The sequence below is a fragment of the Lucilia sericata genome, unplaced genomic scaffold (assembly GCF_015586225.1).
Source record: "Lucilia sericata isolate MDLA Ls3-8-SP2 unplaced genomic scaffold, ASM1558622v1 Contig000056F_arrow, whole genome shotgun sequence".
Taxonomy (NCBI): domain Eukaryota; kingdom Metazoa; phylum Arthropoda; class Insecta; order Diptera; family Calliphoridae; genus Lucilia; species Lucilia sericata.
The window spans coordinates 230,613-253,890 of NW_023994092.1; the positions used below are offsets into that span (position 1 = coordinate 230,613).

Genomic DNA, 23,278 nt, shown 5'->3' on the forward strand with positions numbered 1-23,278 from the left:
GAGAAATTTTTAATTAAGGTTCAGAAAATATCATAAAAGCAAGGATTTGAAATATCAAAAATTCCATAATGATAAACTTTATTTACACATTTTTCAATTGAAAATATCGGTTGGATTTTAGGTTTTTCATTCCGAATTTTAAAGAAATACATTCAAACCACTATCGGGCCTGTTAGTTGGTAAAAAACATTGCTTTAACTGAATGTATTATCATTCAATGGTCAGAAACTCAGTTTCCTGGACGTAATTCCTAAGAATTTTCCAATCAGTGTTCGTGAGGAATGTTATTTCCTGAATAATATCACTCTCAAAATATTTGAATCTAACTTCGACGAATGCCTGACAGTGGCAAAGAAAGTGTTCCAGAGTTTCATTGTTCTCTCCTCATACTCTACATTCGTCTGAGTCCGCACGTCCAATTTTGTACAGCTGTGCCCGTAATCCTCCGTTTAAAGTTAATACATACGTCCTTTCGTTGCCGACTTCTCCCGATAGTCTTGGTACCCATTTGATGTAGGGTCATGATGTGGTAAGCGTGCCTTATCAACGGTTTCAACGTCGAAAGGTCTTAATATATTCCTAATTGGGGAAATTGGTGCATCAGGAATTATAAGTGGTTAAGACCTACAATGGATCCACTCTCAATGAATTTTGCAAAGTAATTTATGCACTTATTTATATGGAATTTTAGCACAATATTGATATTAAGAATAACAGATTTATGAGAATAAAAGTAATTTTCTTGCAATATTCGGAAGTATGTGTGTCAAAATCTCCTTTCACGACTATCTGATCTAATGACATAAAGTTAAAGAACTTCCTATGAAGGAGATCGAAATGTACTGTTTTAATTTCGTCCAATGAGCGTAGCAGGCTCAGCTAAAGTTGTTATAAAAATTAATGTCCGATTTACAACTTTCATGACCGAAAGAAATGATCAATGGGCAGTTAAGATTTCTATGTCCTTCTATGTATACGTATGAATGTATTTCTAGTTTATACAAATATGAAAGTATTTTTGGGACATCTGCAAAACCAACTGCTTTATATAATGTGTGAATGTTTACTAGGGCATGTTTACTAATTTTCATTTATCTCGTTCCACTTATGCCACCATCATTTACCTCACCTCCCACTGAAAAGGCAATCGTATTACGCTGACAAAAAATATAGGGATTTTTATACGAATATTGAAAATTCCTGGAAATTATTTGTTAAACTTTTATTACTACTTATTTACTGTTCCTATGAAAAATATAAGGAAAGGAATTCGCTTTATTGCTGGTGTGACAGTTTCTTTCAATGCATTTTCAAATGTTCAAATTTCACAGAAACCAGAAACCCTAAAACTATACCCCTCCCTGTCCGCACAAATACAATAATTTATCAATGCTGATGCCACCTGATCATGTATGTATGTACTCGTATGGAATGAATACATTTATATTTTTCATTTCCTTCATCAGAATTGTTGTTTTTGGTCGTTCGGTCGGCTCATTCATTCATTTTATTGTGTTGGAATTTGTATTTGCTTTTCAAATTGGTTTTTTTGCAGTCTAGAATGTTTAATGTGAATAAATGAATGGATGGATGGATGGATGGTTGGTTGGTAATGGTGATGTTGTAGTTGTAATTTGGAGAATGTATCTTTGACTTGTCCTTTTTGTTTTGTTACTTATGCATTTATTCACATGTATACGAGGGTGACCTAGGCAATTGTAAGGTTAAATCTACAACCGTAATCGAATACTCTAAAATTGGACGAACAGATTTAGAGGAATGAGGAACACTTGCCGAGGAAAGTGAAGTGCTGGAATCTTTTTTTTTGTCGTTAAGAGGATTTTGTCGAAAATTTAATCCAAATATCTTTACAGCGAAGTTTTAAGAGATATAACAAAGCTCATGAACACTGATTGGAAAATTCTAAGGAACTACGTGCAAGAAAATGAGTTTGTCAACCAATATTTGTCCATGTAAAGGAGCTCACATTATCGTGATCGTATGATAAAGGCAGTTTCCGTAAATACATTTTTCATGACGTAAATAGTCACCCTCGTATATGTATGTTTAAAAACATTTGTATGTATTCATGATTATATACATATATGAATATCTACAAATGTATGGAAACATTATTTACAATACAAATAACAATTTCTATGAATGTATTGTCTGTTTGTCTACAAGTGTGTCCTTGAATGTATTCATTGTTTGTTGTTAAATATTTTTATTTGTTCCTTCTGCCTTTCGTATCCTCAGACTTTGTCTGAATATTTTAATTTCTTGGTCAAGTGAGAATTTAAATAAATTTATTTTATATTTTTTTAAGTCTTTCATTTTACTTATATGTATATCAACTGTTCATTGTGCCATATGAAATTAAGTGTTGCTAGATTTGCTAATTTTATTTAAAATGGGAATTTCATCTTTATTTTAAATATTTGCTCAATTTTTTTTTTTAGTTTTGCTGTTGTCTAAAGTTAGCCATACGGGGTGGTCCAATAAGTAGTTTATTTTTAAATCATTGTTTTCATTGAAACTGATCAATTAGTATCAAAATTCGATAATATTGAATCAATCATATTTGAATGATTAAATAAACTACTGCAAACCCAAATCATTTAGATCTTAAGCCATACGTAAAATAGATTTCCATGCGCTTCGATCTTCAGAACTTCTTCTCCAATTTCGCAACCAAGTTTGAAAGATGCTCCTCTCATAGATCTTTCCATCGGAGATTTGGCCGGCCCGATTCATTGTAATCGCTATAATGTTGGCGTCATCATATATTCGAACAGGTCATGCTTCATTCGATGTCGGTATTCTCCATGAACGCAAAAAGTCCCGGGTATTTTGTTTCAGCATCACCATATAAAAGGAGAGGTGTTTTAGCGTTCTGTAGAGCGTAAGTTTTGTCTGTAGAGAGAACTTTCTCCATACAGTTATCATTGGTTTTAGTTATGGCGGTACCGAGGTATATATGTAAATTTCTCTACTATCTGAAAGTTATAGTCATCAACATTTACATATTGACCCAGTCTTATGTGTTTTTTGTTTGTTGAAACCATTAACTTTGTTTTACTTTCATTGCCAAACCCAATAATATCGATGTTGTCTGCATATGCCGGAATCATGTGGTTTCTACTATAAATTGTGCATGTGCTATATACAGCAGCGTCGCGCAGTACTTTCTCTAGAAGTATGTTGAAAAGGTCTGAATCCTCGTTTCGTACTACTCGTTCTGGCCTTACCAACTTTGCAGATATATCAAACTCTAACATAGCTTCAACGACTTTTACTCGTATCGGATTGTCGAATGCTGCCTTATTATCAAAAAAATATGGTATCTGTCAATCTGTTTTTCCTCAGTCTTTTCCAGGATCTGTCATAATGTGTAAATTTTTTCTCTTGTCAACTTTCCAGGCCAGGCTAAAACCACATTGGTATGCACCAATTATTTCGTTGGCTTTAGCCTTTAATCTATCAGATGTCAAAGTGCTTTACGTGAAAGCCTGTCGTGCCGGCTGGTAGCTGACTAGACGACTCACCACCGCCTTTTGTGTATTTTACACGTCGGTGGCAATTTTTGTACATGTTTCTGCCGATCCATGTACAAGCACTTCTAGGCTTGACAGAACCTTGTGTGCGATAGGAAGGAGAGTTATACCTCTGTTGTTGTCGCCCTTTTTATGCATAGGACAAGTACGCTGAGGTACCAGTCTTTGGGCTTATGTTCATTCCGCCAAATTTCATCAAATAGTTTATGCAAGTATTCAAATAACTACTCTTGCCTTAAATAGTTCCGCCTGCAAGCCTTATGCTCCTGCAGCAGGAAATATTTGTTGTTTCTAATAAAACCATAGTATACCAAAATAAATCGTCCTTAGATGAGGAATTTTTATAAACAACGGTATAAGTTCAATAAAATCCAAAAATGGTTAATAATGAACAAATTCAAATATTTGAACGAAACGCTGAATCTTTTATACGCAGTATCGAAATCTATACATTCCATTAAAACAAGAAAGTAAAGCTATTTTTGAAAAGTGGCCCTGGGATTTGAGTCAATTATGGATATATATTCAAACATCACGACATGATATCTGTAAAACATGATATGATGGATAATGAAACCGGATTCGGATTCAGTATTGCTCAATCATTTAGGAAAGTATACTTTGGTCTCTGGAATTTTTTAATTTATTGGCCTGTGTTATTGAGCAATCAACATAAAATTTGAAAGAAATTTTTGATCAGGACTTCATATGGGGGTTATTGTCAAATCAAACTTGTTTATAGTTAGGAACTTAAAACTTAATAATAATATCCATTGACGTTTGGTCCCAATATTTTTTTAAGGACAAACGGACGGACACAGTTAGGTTAACTCAGAAACCTTTAAGGACAAAACATATTTTATGATCACTGTTAAAGAAATTCCTTTATTATTTCTATGAATATTTAAAAACAAAAATGTTAACTGTTAACATTCAAAAAAGGTGCATTAGCCTCCAACGTTTCGGAAGGCTTTCACTAGTTTGAAATTTTTAGATTATCTTAGGTTACAATACCAAAGTACTGTAAATTGCTTTTGAAAGAAAAGCTAAAGAACCATTGACATCCTTTAATTTTACTTGGGCACCCTTAAGTTACGATTAACAACCTTTCTGCTTTACATATTAAGGTTCGAATGAACTTAAAATAATAAAGTTCAACTACGACATTTTGGAAATAATAAATTATGTTTTAAAGGGATACATTGACTCCTTGTAAAACTACTGATTGCGAACATAAAACAAACATATATAATATTTATATGTATGTATATAGTCATGAGGTGTTTACAATTGGGATTTAAACTTTTTAGTCTTTATGTTTTCTCTATTTACTTTTTTCTTTGGCTTAAACATTTTAAAATGTGTCAATAATGAAAATGTTACTTTTTTTTGTCTGTACTATTTGCTCCTGAAATTGTTGGTGTGTTCTTGTTGTTCTGTATTTTGTTATCAGAAAGAAAAGTTAAACACTGCAAATATACTTCAAATACACTTAAGAATAATTTGGTATTTATTCAAGTTATCTTTGATTGTTGCTGCTGCTGATGATGTTGTTGCTACTATGGCAGCAGCTAGTGCTACTGATGTTACTCCTACTTTAGCTGCTTCTAGTCAAAAGGTTAATTACCTCTTGTTAAATAAAGAACTTAGATATCCTTTTTTATTTTCTATTTAGAAATACATTTAAACAATACAATCATACTACACACAATACACACCCAAAATGAAAGTAGAAAAAAAATGCAAAAATATTCGAAAAAATAAGCAAATCCAACTGAGTCTGAAGTGTGTAGAAATGAATGTGTTGTGTATGTGTGTGTCTGGACTTTCTGTCTAATTCAGTTTTTCTTATAATTTTTTTTTAACTTTTGTTTTATTTTAGTAAAAGTCGTAGTAATAGTAGATGCTAGAAAATAATTTGAAAAGAAAATTGCTAAATTAACAAACCAATGAATACATTTAAGGATTTTCATTTTCGTTTTATTTAGATGTACATATGTATGTATGTACGTATGAATCTGGTTACGAGTACATATTGCTGTTACTGCTATTTCAACATCTTCATCGTCATCATACCGCCTGTTTTGATCTGAATACGAACGAGTATTTGTTAAAAAGCTTTTGAGATTCTTTACACAAAAATATTTGCATTTTGCAAAAAAAAAAAAAAAAATTCACAAGTACTCCAACACATATAAGGCTTCTATGCCGTCTGTATTGTATTTGAATTTTGATCCAGCCCTTAGCAATTTTCGAAATCAAAGGTGTGTTAGAACACAAATACTTTCATCCAACCATCCATTCATCCACCCACCCATCAACGTACACAAAAAACATTTATCTAAAATCATTCATAATTAAATTTAGGTTGTTTCATTTAACCGAATGTTGGGATAAACTGAAAATGAATTTTTCGTTGAGATTCAGATTTTTATCTGATTATTTAATCATTTAATTATGATGCTTTAAGAAATACAACAAATGTACTGTGAATGAGAAAAACAATACATTGAAGGTATTTTGTTAAGAGATAAAATGTTGAAAAAGTGTGGGTAGGACTTTTTCTTAACTAGAAAGTTTTTCTTCGGTAAGTTTGTAATTTTTAGCATAGTTTTGTTATTTGCATAAGATTTCTTTTGTCATGTATTATTGAAATTCTCTTGATCCCACTTTTGAACTTTTTAGAAGATTATTTTCTTTGAGATTAACTAATATAATAATTTTCACAATAAGGAGTATGATAAACTACCCAACGTGGTAAGCAAAATTTTCCCTAGAATCAGAACATTTAACCATAATCGTTTGCCTGAATCGACTCAATAATTTTATAGTCTTTTAACAGTATCAATCCGTGAGCTTCAGAATGTTCATATAGATGTTCTTCAGTAATCTTCCAATACCGTCTAGCATACACTAAACCGAGGGAAAGTTTGTGAAAATTTATCCAAGAAGACTTCTTCTGCTCCACTTTCCATAGCAGATGAGCGAAATGACAACCAAAATACCATCTTTAAGAAGCCAATATATATACAACTGAACCACGACATCAACAGTTTGATAACTCATGACAACCGAAAGACTTAGTTATTAAGTTTGGGAGATTCGTCCAAAGTTCAAACACTCTACAACTCAAAGATGATGTTTGACAGTATCACTGTTTGATGCTCGTGCGATAAAACCCAGCTGTCCTTTATGTCACCTTTCCCGAAGACTCTTAAAGCTCATCCCCGTAATGTGCATCAACTACCATGCTACTAATAAATGCCTTGATGAAAGATAGTCCCTGTCAATGGCGAAACTCATTCATAATATTATCAATAATCAAGAACACGTTTTAATACATTGTGAATTATCAGAGTTGCCGCCAGTAGTATGTTTCAACTTTGGTTTAACTTTTAACTCTCTACTCTTCTATAAGGATCGCAAAGATCACAGTCGTCTATACACAATGGCGACAAGTCACAACGTTAATGACGAATCTGGAGAATGATTATCTGGGGGGAATTACATAACTCCAAAGTTTTGGGTTGTCTATGGTAAACCATAGACATGTTATTTATTGCGTCAGCTTATGCAGCTTGAATTACGTTCCACGACAATTGGATCTCCGCTCCGGAACGACCCGATTTTCCCCCCAGCAACAACTATATCAACCGGAAGTTTTTTCCCCAGGGAACAACATTCAGTCACAGCCAATCTGTTACAACAACAACTCTACAAATACATGAGATTTTAGGTAGGTCGTTTTCCTTGAGTGATACTTAGTAGAGATTCAATGCTGTCAAAAAGCATTTTAAGGAATATTACGAAAAGGTTTGAAAATTCTAATAGCGCAGATTTGTAATACCTGATAATAATATCTAGGATTTTTGTTTGGTATTGTGAAAATAATATACAATTCTTTTGGAACACCATGATGTTAATGTCTAAAACTTGATGATGTACCTAACCTCAATAACTACATAGTTCCATTCTTTCAAGAGTATGTCAAGACTGGACTCTAAAGTGGGTACTTTAGAGCTATTATATCAGATACTTGTTTTGATAATAATGTTATTGAAATGGCTTTAAGGCATTTTTAATACAATATTTATAAGGAAAATCTTTCCCAAATTGATGCAATACTTCTATCGCAGAAATTTTTTAAACTTAACAATTTGAAACATGAAAATAATATCAATTAATATGTTTTCACTTACCAATTGTATGCGTTATTGTTTGTGTCTCTGCTGAGGTGGGAGTTGATGGTGCAGTCGCCACCAAACGTGATGATAAACTCGGCAATTCAATCTTTTTGGCCTTTGCAATGTTAAACAGTTCATTGGTGCCTGTAATTACACTGCAACATGTAATATTTTCCGGCATCGGTGAACCAGGTGTACCTGTACCACCCCCACCAATTCCCATATTAGAATTTGCATTGCTGGAACCACCGCCCCCACTCCCACTTAACACTTGAGCCAGTTTCTTACCCAGATGTAAAGCCATTTGTTCATCAGGACTTTCAGTTTCTAATTCGGGGCTAGATTCAGTCGTGGGCAACAATACCAAATATGTAGTTTTGGCTATGGACAGCAGGGATAACTTGTCAGCTTGATGACGTTTTTGCAATTCGAATATTGCTCTTGCTGTTGTGGGCGACAAAATGCCCGAAGTATCACCAGAAGTTATGCTAATATCACTAAGCGGTCGCGGTTGTTCTTTCACTGTTACGGCGGCTGCTGTTGCTCTCGTTATTAGTGTAGTGTTGGCTGTTAATTCTTTCAGGGATGTTGGCAATTGTGTGGCTGATGTTGGCGTATAGAATGCTGTACGTATGTGCGTTTGATTTGTTTTATGTTCAAGTCCATCGACGACCTCCTCATCATTAATGTCGTTGTGCTCGTCCTCCTCATCGTCGTCATCGATTTCATCAGTTGTTGAGCATGGTTCGGCTGTTGAACCCACAGGCGCTGTTAGGCTAGTCGTACTTTGGGGTGGCGTTAGTGGGTCTGTAAAGAGTGAATCAGAACTAGATGACAAATCTCTAAGGACAACAATATCACAGTTATCATTATTAAACGTATAGTGAGGATGACCTCCACCCATCATCATCATTGTCAGTGAAGTGGCCATTTGATTGTTTTGAAAATCGTCATCAAAGTCGTTGCGGCTGTCACAGAATGTGTCCCTCAATATTGTATCTGTGCATGGCAATGCATTTTATTGTATGATATTGTTTGTTGTTGTTATTTAATTGCATTTTTTATTAACCAGAGATATTTGTTTGTTTGTTTTTATAGTTTTTGTGAAGTAGAAGAATAATGTGTCAAAGAAGTGAAGAGAAGTGCAATGTTTTAGAGAAGAAAGTAGAAAAATTATTTAAAAATAAACAATTATTGCTTTAATGTTAAAGAGATTATATTTTGTAATTGTTAGGACTTGTTGTGATAAAGGTGAATTGTTTGTCTAGAAGGGCGGGAGATTAAGTAGGATTCATATAGATGAAATCGGGAGGTAGTGATTACATACATATAAACATAATTTTAAAACTTTGTTAAAATTTTGTTTCAGTTCTTTTTGAACTGATGATAGTAGTAAATAGATGAATGTAATTTGGTATAATTTAATTATTGAACTCTAATATATATGTATGTACATAGGCTTCCCATTTTTGAACTTTTGGGTTTTTCCAAAGTTTGGGACACGATGTCTCAATGGAGAAATTCTGAGCTAGGATTCCGATTTAACACGATCCGTTAGAAAACTTAAAAGTATGTATATCTGTATATAGTTCAAGTTTGGTAGACCGGAGGTGGTGGGTTCGATTCCCACCTGAGGCACTGGTTAAGGAGCGTACAACAGGCCCGATGAAGGCCTTTCAAACTAACTAACTAGTATTTATTTGTTTGTGGGTTTGTTTAAAGACTATAGGCTGCTAAACGGCTGGACCGATTTTCCTGAAATTTTCACTGTGTCTGGAAAGAACTATAGGCTACCTTTTGTTTAAAAATTTCAAGTGGGCGAGATGCCACGTGCTACAATCTTCAAATTTTACAGGAACAATTATGAAATTAATGTGAATTTTATTTGGGGACAAAATGGGCGTACTAGCTATAGGGGGCGTTGAACCCCCTATATGAATTAAGTACTAAAATTCGTTTATCTGGGAAATTATTAGAGCTAAAACCTTCAAATTTTGCACGAATAACTTTGAAATCCATGTAAAAAAGGGGGCCTTTCATTAGTGGGGTTTGGAACCAGCCATATGAATTAAATACAAAAATTCGTATATCTGAGAAACTATGAAATTCTAAAATTTTGCACAAACAATTTTAACATCTATATAAACATTTTGAGAAAATGGGCGGACTTTCAATAGGAGGCTTAACACCTCCCATATTAAATTAAATTAAAAATTCGTATATCTGATTATTAGATTATTCAAATTTTTCATAGTTTACTTAAAAATACAAATTAAAGTTTGGAAAAAATTTGCGAACTTGCAATAGTTGGCGGGGCATCATCTGGGAAATCTTAAAATATCGTAAAATTGGTATTTTATTATTGATTTTAGGATAACAAACCACACTGGGTATAGCTAGTCATCTATACAAAATTTTACGGATTTTCGTATTGATCGGATTGATTGAATGGCCCCAATATAAGATTAATAGTATCGCCATACAAAAATTAGCCTTTTTTTGTCGAAAATAAATCGTTTAAATATTAAGGTCCAATCTATTGAAGGTCTATAATTAATCTGAATCCCAATCAGGAACATCCTACAAAAATCAATCTAATTAATAAAAAATCTCATATTAACATCGATATTAGTATAAGCTCGATCTAAAAATCAGTATGTATGTATTTAGGTTTGTGATTTATTTTGTAATTTTTTTATTTGGTATATTCTATAAATTTTATAAATTAAATATTTTCAATACACAAATTAAATTGTTTTCTTTAGGGATTTAACGAAAACAAAAATAAAAAAATACATTACATTTATACCCAGCAAATGTTTAAAGGAAATTGAATTTTTAATGTCCAATAGAAGATTTTATTCACGCCAAACGAAAATTGATAAAACCCCAGCAAAAACGTTTCAATGACTACTACTTTCCGTCTGCATTACTTTTAAGTACTCTTATAATGACTTTCATATAATCATATCTATTTTAACATTTTATTGAATTGCGCGCTAGCAATTGTTTTTCATACACATAGAAAAAAAATATCCCATTTTCTGTGTGAAAACCATTATTGGACGCACAATAAAATATCTAAGAAGTGGTGTTTGTAAGTAAGACAGCGAACTAACGAAGAAGAAGACCAGGTTCGTATTTTGTGTGAACCTTTTTTTGTTTTTAAAACAAAACAACTATTTAACTCCTTATTTGTAAGTACTTATATAAGTAGTGATTTGTAAGCGAGCGTGGTAAGTAATTCAATGTCATTTCCGTATTAAAATTATGAGTTAAAATGCTTACAAATAAGTAGTGAAAAGTGGATTTTTTAAGCGTTTTAACTCATTGATTTACAATGTAAGTTTTTGCTGTGATAGTTTCAAATAAAATTTGTAACTAAAATACTTTAGAGATCAGTGTGTAAGTTGCAAGTATTTAAGTTTGTAATGTTTGCTGGTATCAATAAATATTGTATTAAAAAGTAATATAAATAAAAATATTTATTTTACCATTACTTCGTTATAAAGTATTAATGTGTATTTACTTATATATATTTAAAATCTAAAACGTCAATAAATTACTAAAACCGACCAAAATAAATAACAAGTAAAAAAATACATATTGTCAATCCTACAATATCTAAATATGTATATGACCTTCCTTATCTTTAAATATCGTCACCTGAAAAGCAAAAAGGCGTAACAACCAAAAAATCTAAAATCGACTTTTTGATTGAAAATGGCCCATTGCATAAAAATACATGTTGTTGCAATTTTTTAGAACCCTATTGTCAAAAATACCGAATTTATTTGTTTGTCTTTTTGTCTCTCCTGTAATTTTATGTGACGATATATTAAACGACATGTTCTTCATCAAAGGACAGAAAAAAAAAAAAACACATTTGGATCGTAATACTTCGCAACTTAGAATTTGTTTCCGAATATGACATTCAATTCCTTCATGGAATCAACCTGTAACCACCGAATCAACATAAGGAATATCATCCACAACATTTTTAATAAAACGAATCCCTTTTTTTACAACAGACATCACAAACTAATTTCAAAACTAATGATATGTCATGTATTTATAGTGTGACCCAATGTCTAAATGATTATTTGGATTGAATTTGAACGAGTTTTTTATTCATTTTACATTTAATAAAAAAAATATATGTAATAAAAATATTATTGCCCATGTGATATGAATAAATAATTGCTCGTGTGCGAATAGATGAATGAATAAACTTTTTTTTTTGGCCGTTATAATTTAATATTTTGGTGCCAATTTTTATTGTGTGATTAAAAATATCCTTAATATAAATATTTTGATAAATTTGATGGGGTTTAATATCAATGGATTATTGATTTTTAAATGCATATTTAAACAAATTAAATGATCCGGTTTATACAGTTTTATTAAGCTAATTAATAGGTAGTTTTTAAATAAACTATTTGAATAAATTTTGCAAAAAAATATTGTTTTTAAACGTATTGCAAATTTCGTGATTATAGTTTGTCATTCCGTTTGTAACACATCGAAATATTGGTTTAAACCCTAAAAAGTAAGAACCCTTATTAGATTCTAAGATGATCTAGCCATGTCAGTCTGTCTGTTGAAATGAAAGAATTAATATTTCCACAAATATTTTGAATTAATTTAAGTTGTTGATTTATGTTTTAGATCAGCTATACAAAGTTCAGAGATCAGCATGCATTGGGATAACAGGTGCTATAAGAACTAGTCCATCAGAAGCTCTGAACACTATATTACACATCCTACCTATAGATCTGCATATAATGGTCATATCTGCTTGCAGCGCAGTAAGGCTTAACTCATCCGGAAGTTGGAGATCAAGAACATATGTACACGCTAAGATTTTAAGCTTGTTACCAACCATCCGACTATATTAACCTACACACGGACTTTGATAGAGTTTTCAAAGTCAGAGTTCTTTACAGATGGTTCTAAAATGAACTGCGGTGTTGGTTCTGGTGTCTTCTGCGAAGAAGCTGGGGTAAGTCTATCCCATTGTCTTCCCAACAACTGTAGTGTCTTCCATGCTGAAATATTTGCAATAATGTCAGCCTGTAGGGTATTACATGACCTCAATATTCGCGGCAACTTAGGAATCTTTGTCGATAGTCAAGCGGCACTTCTCTCACTAAAGTTAGACAATGCAAGAAGGATCTATAAAAACAGTTCGTGCGTAGTGAACTACCATGTAAACCAACCAACCAAGTTGTCGGATATTGAAAATAAACGATTTCACCCAGACCTCATTCAAGTGACCACCGAAATACATTTTAGCAGTCATATCTGACTGAAATAAAAACAGTATAGTGATAAAATTATACACATCAGTTTTTATAATCGATCCATTGACACTAATCCCATATAAAGTCCGCTCATTACTGGCTTAAGAATACGACATAAACAAGTCGGTCTATAATTGATCCCATCTCCATGTCCAAGGTCCATTTTTAACCTTAACCCATCAATACCCAATCATTATTACGAAGGACAGACATAGATTCCAAGAAAATGATTCTAAACCAATTGGTGTATTTAATTAATAATACCCTCCACATCATAGTGGCGTAGATATTACAATTTTACAATTACTTCCTCCTTTTGTAATAAATATAGACAAAAATGTAATCTAATATCACTTTGTTTTGCCGAAATCCAATTGGCATTGTTCCAGAATCTAAAGGGGGTGGTCGCGTTATTAATTTAAATTTACTTTTCATAGTTTTTGATTAAACTTTTGGGAATGAAGAGAAACTCCACTAAATCAAGTCACATTAAAAATGAAAGGAACCAGAATAATAAATTTATGTTAAGGTAATACTATTGTGGTCATTTTCGGAAAATAATTTCTTTAGTGTTGAAATGTATGAAAAATGACAGGAAATACGATAAAAGGCGAAGGTTATTCAAGCACGACAAAGGGGTGTCCCCTGTACACAGCTGCTTACAATCTTAACTAAAGGTTGGCCAACGACGACCACTGACTGAACAACTGAATGAATGAAAAAAAAATGAATGTATGACTTGGAAAAAGAGAACAACAAAAACGACAAACAAACAATGAATGAATGAAAATGAAAAACAGATTAAAACAAAATAAAAATGTAACAAATCTTTGAGAACTGGAAAACTAAAGGTAACAAAATAAGAATAATATAGCACAAGGGCAGGCTGAGAAGTTTATTCAACATTCCAGCTACAAGTATCTATGATCGTCTTCAGAAAATTACTTCAACTTATAAAGCTTTAATGTACATATGTATGTGGTGAAATTCAACACAAACAAGTTTTACATTAACCCAAATCTTTTTAACGATTTTTTTGAAGATCGAGCGCCATATGAAGTCTCCCTCAGAAGATGATTTTAATGAATTCAGTATACAATGTTATGGGAATTGGTTCATAATTCAAACCCAAACCTGAACCTATTCCGAAAATGATCCAAAAGTTTATATTACTATTGTGCATTTGATTCGATATGGATTTTAACTTGGTAAAATATTTAAGTAATTTAACTTCTCATTCCTCCCTCGTACTATAAAACATAACTAAAAGAAAATGTAGAATAAAATAGTTGCGTGTTTCTGTCACAAAGTGGCTCTCGTTACCAACAAGTTGGAAATGAGTGTATGTCACAAATGTTAGACAAGGCTGGGCTACTGTGAAGCCAGGGCTGGTGGGGGGCCGTGATAAACATCATATAACAAAGAGTGGCTGTATCATGAACAAAAAATGACGTGATTGAAAAGGGCTAAAATTTACGAACAGAAAGTAATACAATAATAATAGCGTAATTAAAACCAAAAAATAGCAAATGAATGAAAATGAAATTTACGTGTTAAAATACTGTTAAAGGTTAGAAAAACAAATTTAAAAAAATAACATTAAATTTTAATAAAAGTTCATATTGTTGTTTATATTTTCATTTTGCAAAGCAAACCATAAAAAAATAGAAACTTTTGTTTTATATCAATAAAAACAATTATAAAAATAACACAAGTAAAATCAACAAAAACAAACAAACAAATACAAATTATAATAGCAACAATAACTGCTTAGTTATTGTTAAAAGAGGCTGATGAATTTGAGGTTAATGTTGCCAAATGAGAAACAATTAAAAACTAATTAAATAAAAATCATTTTCAACTCCATCATCAACAACATTTTCATTTCCATCATCATCATCGTTATTACGATAATCGTTGTTTAACCAAAACAATTCAATAGAAATTAAACAAGAGATTGTTTATGCTTTGAAAACCAGAGAAAAATAAAAAAAAACAAAAGAGAGAAAGTTTTCACCAATAATGGCTGCAAATTATACTAGTACTTTAGGTTCATTATGAATACACATGAGCTTAATGCAACGAGCAATCTAAAGTATATGTATAACTTTTACATGATAACAAGGGACTGAATAAAACCATCTTCAAAATAATCTAATGAAGCGTGACTCTTTTGTTATTTGATTTCCATTCAATTTCTTCGATTTATTCCTTAGAGGTATCGATTGGTTCTCCCGAGGACCTCAGGATTTACAAGATCGTCCAAATTTGGGCATATAAGCTAACTTATATATTAAGACATATTATTCTGTATCTCTTCAGATGCAATAACTCAAATTCAGACACATAAGAAATTATAGTTGGGCGAGGCCGACCATATAATACCCTACACCAGTTATGAGAATAAAATGTGATTTATTTTTAAGAATAAAGCATATAAGTAGAGTTGTATCTTACCTCCGATATATTTAAGCAATTTATTGTTGAAAATGTAATATTCTGAAAGTGGCTTTAGGGGTTTGGGGGAAATATAGATCGATCCTAATAAAATTTGTTATTTAAATTTATATAAATTTATGTTAAATTTCGTAGTGACATTAGTTTTTTTTAGCTAATTGTGGGCATTTAAGTAATTTTCTGAAGTGGGCTTTGTATGGCGGTGAGTGTCAAATAAGGCCCGATCATTATAAAATTAATCAGGGTCATCACGTCTAGTGTAAAACTTAGTTGTGTTTCTTCTTTTTAGAAATACTAAATATAATATGAACTCAAAAGCACTGTTTGGGGTGATCAGTTGTATGGGAGCTAGGTGAAATAACGAAATTATGATTCTTAGCCGATAGGTAAGTACCAATCGGTAAGTACCAATCGGTAAGTACCAATCGGTAAGTACCAATCGGTAAGTACCAATCGGTAAGTACCAATCGGTAAGTACCAATCGGTAAGTACCAATATTATTGTACTTTATAAACACCAGCACAAATTTTAGTCCAGCACACTTCTCATTCATCCGAAACACTAATTGAGAAAAGCATTCGACACACTCGCTCTGTGCGGGGTTCTGTTGTCTCGGCAACAGCACTATATGAAATCATGTCGGGTGTCATACTTGACTGTTTGACATCTCTTAATGAACTGAGTAGACATAACAAACTCACACTTTGTTGGGTACCCGACCATGAAGGTCACTCTGGCAATGAAAGAGCAGATTGTATGGCATATAAGGACACACGGCTTCCATTTATTGGACCAGAACCATTCTTTGGTATCCCCAAAGGATACATTAGAGTCCGCCACTGGGACCCAGACAGGCAAAAAGCTTCATAACGCTAAAGATAAATCCCAAAAGTTACAAGAGAAACCTAAGACTACTAACAGGACTTTATACCATACACTGTCGACTTAGATACACCAGCACATTCTTGGCAAGTATGTGACGAGGTTATGGAGATTCTGTGAACTGCAGGATGAAACCTCCGAACACGTACTTTGTGACTGTTAGCCACTATGGCCTCTCAGAGCGAGTATTAAATAATGAAATATTCAATCTCTCACCATATAAAACATTAAGATTAATACGTGAACTTAATTTCCAATGTTGAACCAAAGGGCTGCACACAAGATCTTATCTCAGGTCGTAGTGCTTTGTGCTCCTCTATCAATCAACAGCACCGAACTGTTGACTTTACCGTGCATCAGTCTTTTAACCAACAAATTTTCTTCCCACGAGTTTGGGTTTAAACCACACCACTCTCCTCACCAATAACTGGAACAAGACAAAGTCCGATACTCTGCCCTGTGGGTTACTGGTTCCCGTGGTACCAGATTATGAGGCTCTCTGGATCAACTCCAGGTCAAATCATGCCAAGATACGTTTGACACCACTAGTTTATAGTTGCGAGATACTAGAGAAGAGGTCTTTGTATGGGGCTATGGTCAAATGCTGCCTGATCATTACGAAAATCGGCAGGGTTATCAATGCTTGTATAAAACTTAGTTGTGAGGTTTTTATCAAGATACTAATAGATTTAACATAATTATAGATAAGTACAATAGACCGATTTCAACCAATTTCATTCAATAGGTTTAGTCCATGGATCAAATTAAATACTTGTGACAATTTCATCAAATTATCTTAAAAAATGAAACATGTACTTTGATAAGAACGATCACATGGACACAGAACCGATCGGACGGACATCGTTAAATCGACTCAGAAAGTGATTTTGAATCGATAAATATAATTTAAGGTGAGTGTAGGACCAATATATCAGTGCGTTACAAACACCAGCATAAACTTATAATACTCTCCCCACTATAATGGTTTACGGTATACGAATTTCATAACATAATATTGACCAATGAGGGATGGGTGTTATGAGGGCATGAATTTAGTTGGGTTCATGTGAAACGCAAAAAAAGTAAATAAATGATGAAAAAATTATAAAAGTTAGTACTAAATGAGAACAAATCAAGTTCATGATGTTTCAGTTACAGTTTTTGTTATTGTTCCCACCTGTGGCTTCTTTTTCGGAATTTTTGCTCTTCTTGTTTTTCCACTTAAAATCGCTTGATATTATTTTCACTTGATATTTTTTTTTTCTGGTTGAACTTTTTTGTAATACTTGTTCTTAATGCTGGGTAAAAAATTAATTTTGTACTGTTCCCTGAGTACAATTTAAGAATTTAATTAATTTTACTTTTCTTTCAATCACTGCTGATATTGTAGTAATTTTTTTCACTGATATTTGAAATATTTTAGTTGGAGAAAATATTTAATTAATTTAAACTAATTTTTTACACTTTTTTGTACGGCGCATTCTATTTCTAATGGATTTTTGTTTGAATACATGTAGGTTTTGTTTATTTCTAGTCGTTTGTTTAGTTGTAAAATATTTTTTGTTGTTGCGTGTTTATTAGTTTTTTTTTTGGTTTTTATTTTATTGTTTGTTTTCACTTTAAACGCGTTCACATTTAACGTCGTTTTGTTTAGTTTTGCGTTCCGGCTTCTACCAAATGTAAAATAAAACTAAAAAAGAATTTAACAAAAAAATGTTGGTTTATGACTGGAAGTTATTATGGAAATGGCTTTAAGCCTCTGTTCTCTGGATGGTTGGATGGATGAATGTATCGTAACTTATCGTTTTTTTTTTGTAATGAGCGTGTTTGTTTTTTGTTGTTTGTGTTCGTTGTTCATATGTGCATGTTGCTTTTGCTGCTTCTTCTTCTCCTCTTACCCTCTATGAACAGTGGTACCAAAACATGTTTTGTTTGTTGTTATTGTTGTTGCTGTTCTTTTAATCAAATGCTTGGTTGATTTGGTTAAATGGAGATGGAGATGAAGTGCAGTGTTATACGATTATTGTGAAACCGGTTTAAATAAATTTTATTCGAATTTTACAAATTGTTAAAATAATTACTGATCATGAAACAATCTGAAAATGTTTTACCGTAAATTAAAAAGAAAAGACTTTATGTATTATACACCGACATCGTCGAAAGTACACTGTTGAATTTTGTCAACAAATTAAAATAATTATCGAAACTGTTGCACCTAGAAAATCTCGTATCGCTTAACAAAGACACCGCTCTAGTTGGTTTAATTGGGTGTGGAAAAACAATTAAGGTGTAAATTCATACATACTCAACAAATGCAGAGTCATAGGTCTGAAAAAAAAACACTTCACATTGCGCTACTAAAGAATCGGCTCATTACTAAACATTTTTTTTAGATTCCGTGAGTATCAGAAAAAGTGCAACCGAAAAAACTGTTACAATTTTGTGCATACTTTCAAGTGGTTGCAACATTGGTTCCTTTTTCCCGAATAATTATCTGGAAACATCAACAATAAGCATTAAAGAGTAGAAACAAAGAGATAAAGATATGTTTTCTAAAGGTTTGAGTTACACAGAATCCTAATGTCAGTATTTCTCCAACACACCAGGTTTTTGAGATAAATACACTAATATAGTGGGTGTATAGTCTAGTCTATAGTCTAGTCTATAGTCTAGTCTATATAGTCTAGTCTAGTTAGTCTAGTCTAGTATAGTCTAGTCTATAGTCTAGTCTATAGTCTAGTCTATAGTCTAGTCTATATAGTCTAGTCTATAGTCTAGTCTATAGTCTAGTCTATAGTCTAGTCTATAGTCTAGTCTATAGTCTAGTCTATATAGTCTAGTAGTCTAGTCTAGTCTATAGTCTAGTCTATAGTCTAGTCTATAGTCTAGTCTATAGTCTAGTCTATAGTCTAGTCTATAGTCTAGTCTATAGTCTAGTCTATAGTCTAGTCTATAGTCTAGTCTATAGTCTAGTCTATAGTCTAGTCTATAGTCTAGTCTATAGTCTAGTCTATAGTCTAGTCTATAGTCTAGTCTATAGTCTAGTCTATAGTCTAGTCTATAGTCTAGTCTATAGTCTAGTCTATAGTCTAGTCTATAGTCTAGTCTATAGTCTAGTCTATAGTCTAGTCTATAGTCTAGTCTATAGTCTAGTCTATAGTCCTAGTCTATAGTCTAGTCTATAGTCTAGTCTATAGTCTAGTCTATAGTCTAGTCTATAGTCTAGTCTATAGTCTAGTCTATAGTCCTAGTCTATAGTCTAGTCTATAGTCTAGTCTATAGTCTAGTCTATAGTCTAGTCTATAGTCTAGTCTATAGTCTAGTCTATAGTCTAGTCTATAGTCTAGTCTATAGTCTAGTCTATAGTCTAGTCTATAGTCTAGTCTATAGTCTAGTCTATAGTCTAGTCTATAGTCCTAGTCTATAGCTAGTCTAGTCTATAGTCTAGTCTATCTAGTCTAGTCTAGTCTAGTCTAGTCTAGTCCTAGTCTAGTCTAGTCTAGTCTAGTCTAGTCCTAGTCTAGTCTAGTCTAGTCTAGTCTAGTCTAGTCTAGTCTAGTCTAGTCTAGTCTAGTCTAGTCTAGTCTAGTCTAGTCTAGTCTAGTCTAGTCTAGTCTAGTCTAGTCTAGCTAGTCTAGTCTAGTCTATAGTCTAGTCTATAGTCTAGTCTAGTCTAGTCTATCTAGGTCTAGTCTATAGTCTAGTCTAGTCTTAGTCTATCTAGTCTAGTCTATAGTCTAGTCTAGTCTAGTCTATTCTATAGTCTAGTCTATAGTCCTAGTCTATAGTCTAGTCTATAGTCTAGTCTATAGTCTAGTCTAGTCTCTCTATGTCTAGTCTATAGTCTAGTCTATAGTCTAGTCTATAGTCCTAGTCTATAGTCTAGTCTATAGTCTAGTCTATGTCTAGTCTATAGTCTAGGTCTATAGTCTAGTCTATAGTCTAGTCTATAGTCTAGTCTATAGTCTAGTCTATAGTCTAGTCTATAGTCTAGGTCTAATAGTCTAGTCTATAGTAGTCTATAGTCTAGTCTATAGTCTAGTCTATAGTCTAGTCTATAGTCTAGTCTATAGTCTAGTCTATAGTCTAGTCTATAGTCTAGTCTATAGTCTAGTCTATAGTCTAGTCTATAGTCTAGTCTATAGTCTAGTCTATAGTCTAGTCTATAGTCTAGTCTATAGTCTAGTCTATAGTCTAGTCTATAGTCTAGTCTATAGTCCTAGTCTATAGTCTAGTCTATAGTCTAGTCTATAGTCTAGTCTATAGTCTAGTCTATAGTCTAGTCTATAGTCTAGTCTATAGTCTAGTCTATAGTCTAGTCTATAGTCTAGTCTATAGTCTAGTCTATAGTCTAGTCTATAGTCTAGTCTATAGTCTAGTCTATAGTCTAGTCTATAGTCTAGTCTATAGTCTAGTCTATAGTCTAGTCTATAGTCTAGTCTATAGTCTAGTCTATAGTCTAGTCTATAGTCTAGTCTATAGTCTAGTCTATAGTCTAGTCTATAGTCTAGTCTATAGTCTAGTCTATAGTCTAGTCTATAGTCTAGTCTATAGTCTAGTCTATAGTCTAGTCTATAGTCTAGTCTATAGTCTAGTCTATAGTCTAGTCTATAGTCTAGTCTATAGTCTAGTCTATAGTCTAGTCTATAGTCTAGTCTATAGTCTAGTCTATAGTCTAGTCTATAGTCTAGTCTATAGTCTAGTCTATAGTCTAGTCTATAGTCTAGTCTATAGTCTAGTCTATAGTCTAGTCTATAGTCTAGTCTATAGTCTAGTCTATAGTCTAGTCTATAGTCTAGTCTATAGTCTAGTCTATAGTCTAGTCTATAGTCTAGTCTATAGTCTAGTCTATAGTCTAGTCTATAGTCTAGTCTATAGTCTAGTCTATAGTCTAGTCTATAGTCTAGTCTATAGTCTAGTCTATAGTCTAGTCTATAGTCTAGTCTATAGTCTAGTCTATAGTCTAGTCTATAGTCTAGTCTATAGTACAGTCTATAGTCTAGTCTATATTCTAGTCTATATTCTAGTCTATATTCTAGTCTATATTCTAGTCTATATTCTAGTCTATATTCTAGTCTATATTCTAGTCAATAGTCTAGTCTATAGTACTACACTATTTTGCGCTCTACTGAAACGTCTCAAATTAGCCAGAAACGGCGATTTTATCACGATATCTAGAAAAGTAGATGTGATTGAGAAATTGTTTTAGATTCGAACTCAGTGCAGCTCAATACTTTAGAGAAGTAAATGTACTTTGGCCTCGGGTCTAACAATTTGTAGGCCTGTGTAATTTTATGTCAAATGTTATTCGAACTCAAACTCTAGAAACCGAATATGTATCTGTATATTTGTCATCACTGGTTAATCTCTTAAAAACAAAGTACATATGCACATTAGGGTGTCCAGGGGACCACTTTTTCTCTTAATCGATGCGTAATCATGTATAGAGATAAAAAATTTTCAATCACTAATAGGGAACCCTAGGGTCCCTTTCAAAACAAATATCTTTTATTTTTCACGAGTTCAGTACTTTAATACGTTTTCCTACTTGAGATTCTTAAATAATCTGTTCCTTGGGACACTCTAATATACATACATTGATGGTGATTAAACAAACTATAACACTGTGTGAGTATATTTTGTAAAGTACATAATATTTCCAAGCCAGTTGTTAGACTTTCATAAGAGTTTAATTGTACTTCGTTTGTCCGACCGTTCCAACTGAAAACAAAAGCGAACAATAAACAAAAATATACAAGACGATACATTTTTGTTTATTTCAGTTAGTCTGTCCCTGTCTGCTTTACCATTTCTCTCATGCATAACATCATGGGGCCAATGTTGATGCGATTGTGGTTCCAGCAGCTGATCTATTGGTTTGTCTCTCTTCTCTGCTTTTTCAGTAGACATAACTTTGTTATTTGATATTGTATTTCCAGTCAATATTGGAAATGTCTTACACGATACATTGCTAAGGGAACGATCTCGTTGTGCGTTTCTTGCGGTTACTGCGATCGGTACATTTGTTGTTTTTTCTCTGCCAGCGTTATCTATATTTTGTTTTGTTTTTAATTTTTCTTCATCATTATTTGTTTTTATACACAATGCCGGCTTATCTATAGTTTCTTGTTCGTCTTCTTCCTCTTGTTGGGTCACACATTCTAGTGTCTCTAGTTTTATGGTGGAATCGATTAATTTTTCTATAAACTCACGATGATCGTTTTGTGCGTTATCGGTTTCATTTTGTGGCCTATTCATGGTGTCTGTGGTTGTTGTCTTTGCTGTTGTTGTCGCTGGTGGTTTTGGTGCCGGACGTTTTCTGTGTATCGGCACTTTGTCAGTTCGATAGTTGTAGTTATCATTTGATATGTTGCTTTTACATTTGATAAATATTTCAGATTTGTCTTTAGTTTGTGTTGAGCGTTTTCTTCCTGTTAGAAGTTTAAAGGAAATGGTTTTCTTTAAACAAATTGTGTTTCACAACAATTATATAATAAGGAGGAAGAGCATTAACAAACCATTTAAATAAATCTAAATGTGTGAGTAATATTTCAAATTCATAAATATCATGCAAACAACTACATAATTCAATAAAGAACTAAATTACATATTTGAATGATTGAAAATGAACAACTATTTTATATGTTTTTAGGTTAGGATGGTTTCTTTTTAACGCTTTTTTCGAATTTCATGAAATGCGGTTTAGATTACTATAATTTATGGAACATTTCATTATTAAATTTTAATCTGACTATTTATAATCCTGGCTTCATATAAAAGAAGATATGTAAAATTCTCACTTTGGGAAAATCAAAATATCTACATATTTTCCTCTAATTTGTTATGGTAAATGGCGATTTAGTGAGATCTATAGCTATTTATCCAATTAAACAAC

General features: G+C 32.6%; 1 protein-coding gene across 4 annotated transcripts in view; it reads right to left on the reverse strand.

The window, feature by feature from the left end:
• The window catches only part of LOC119616074 (protein cappuccino), an 82,654-nt gene that overhangs the window by 49,595 nt on the left and 9,781 nt on the right, over positions 1–23,278 (reverse strand). For 3 of the 4 annotated variants that reach the window (XM_037972222.1, XM_037972221.1, XM_037972223.1), the window contains exons 3-4: positions 22,191–22,814; positions 7,757–8,548 (exon numbers count right to left, since the gene is read on the reverse strand). In XM_037972222.1, the coding sequence (XP_037828150.1) occupies positions 7,757–8,548; positions 22,191–22,814 (1,416 nt within the window). The remainder of the gene's footprint in view (positions 1–7,756; positions 8,549–22,190; positions 22,815–23,278) is intronic. The other variant, XM_037972224.1, reaches the window with a different exon arrangement.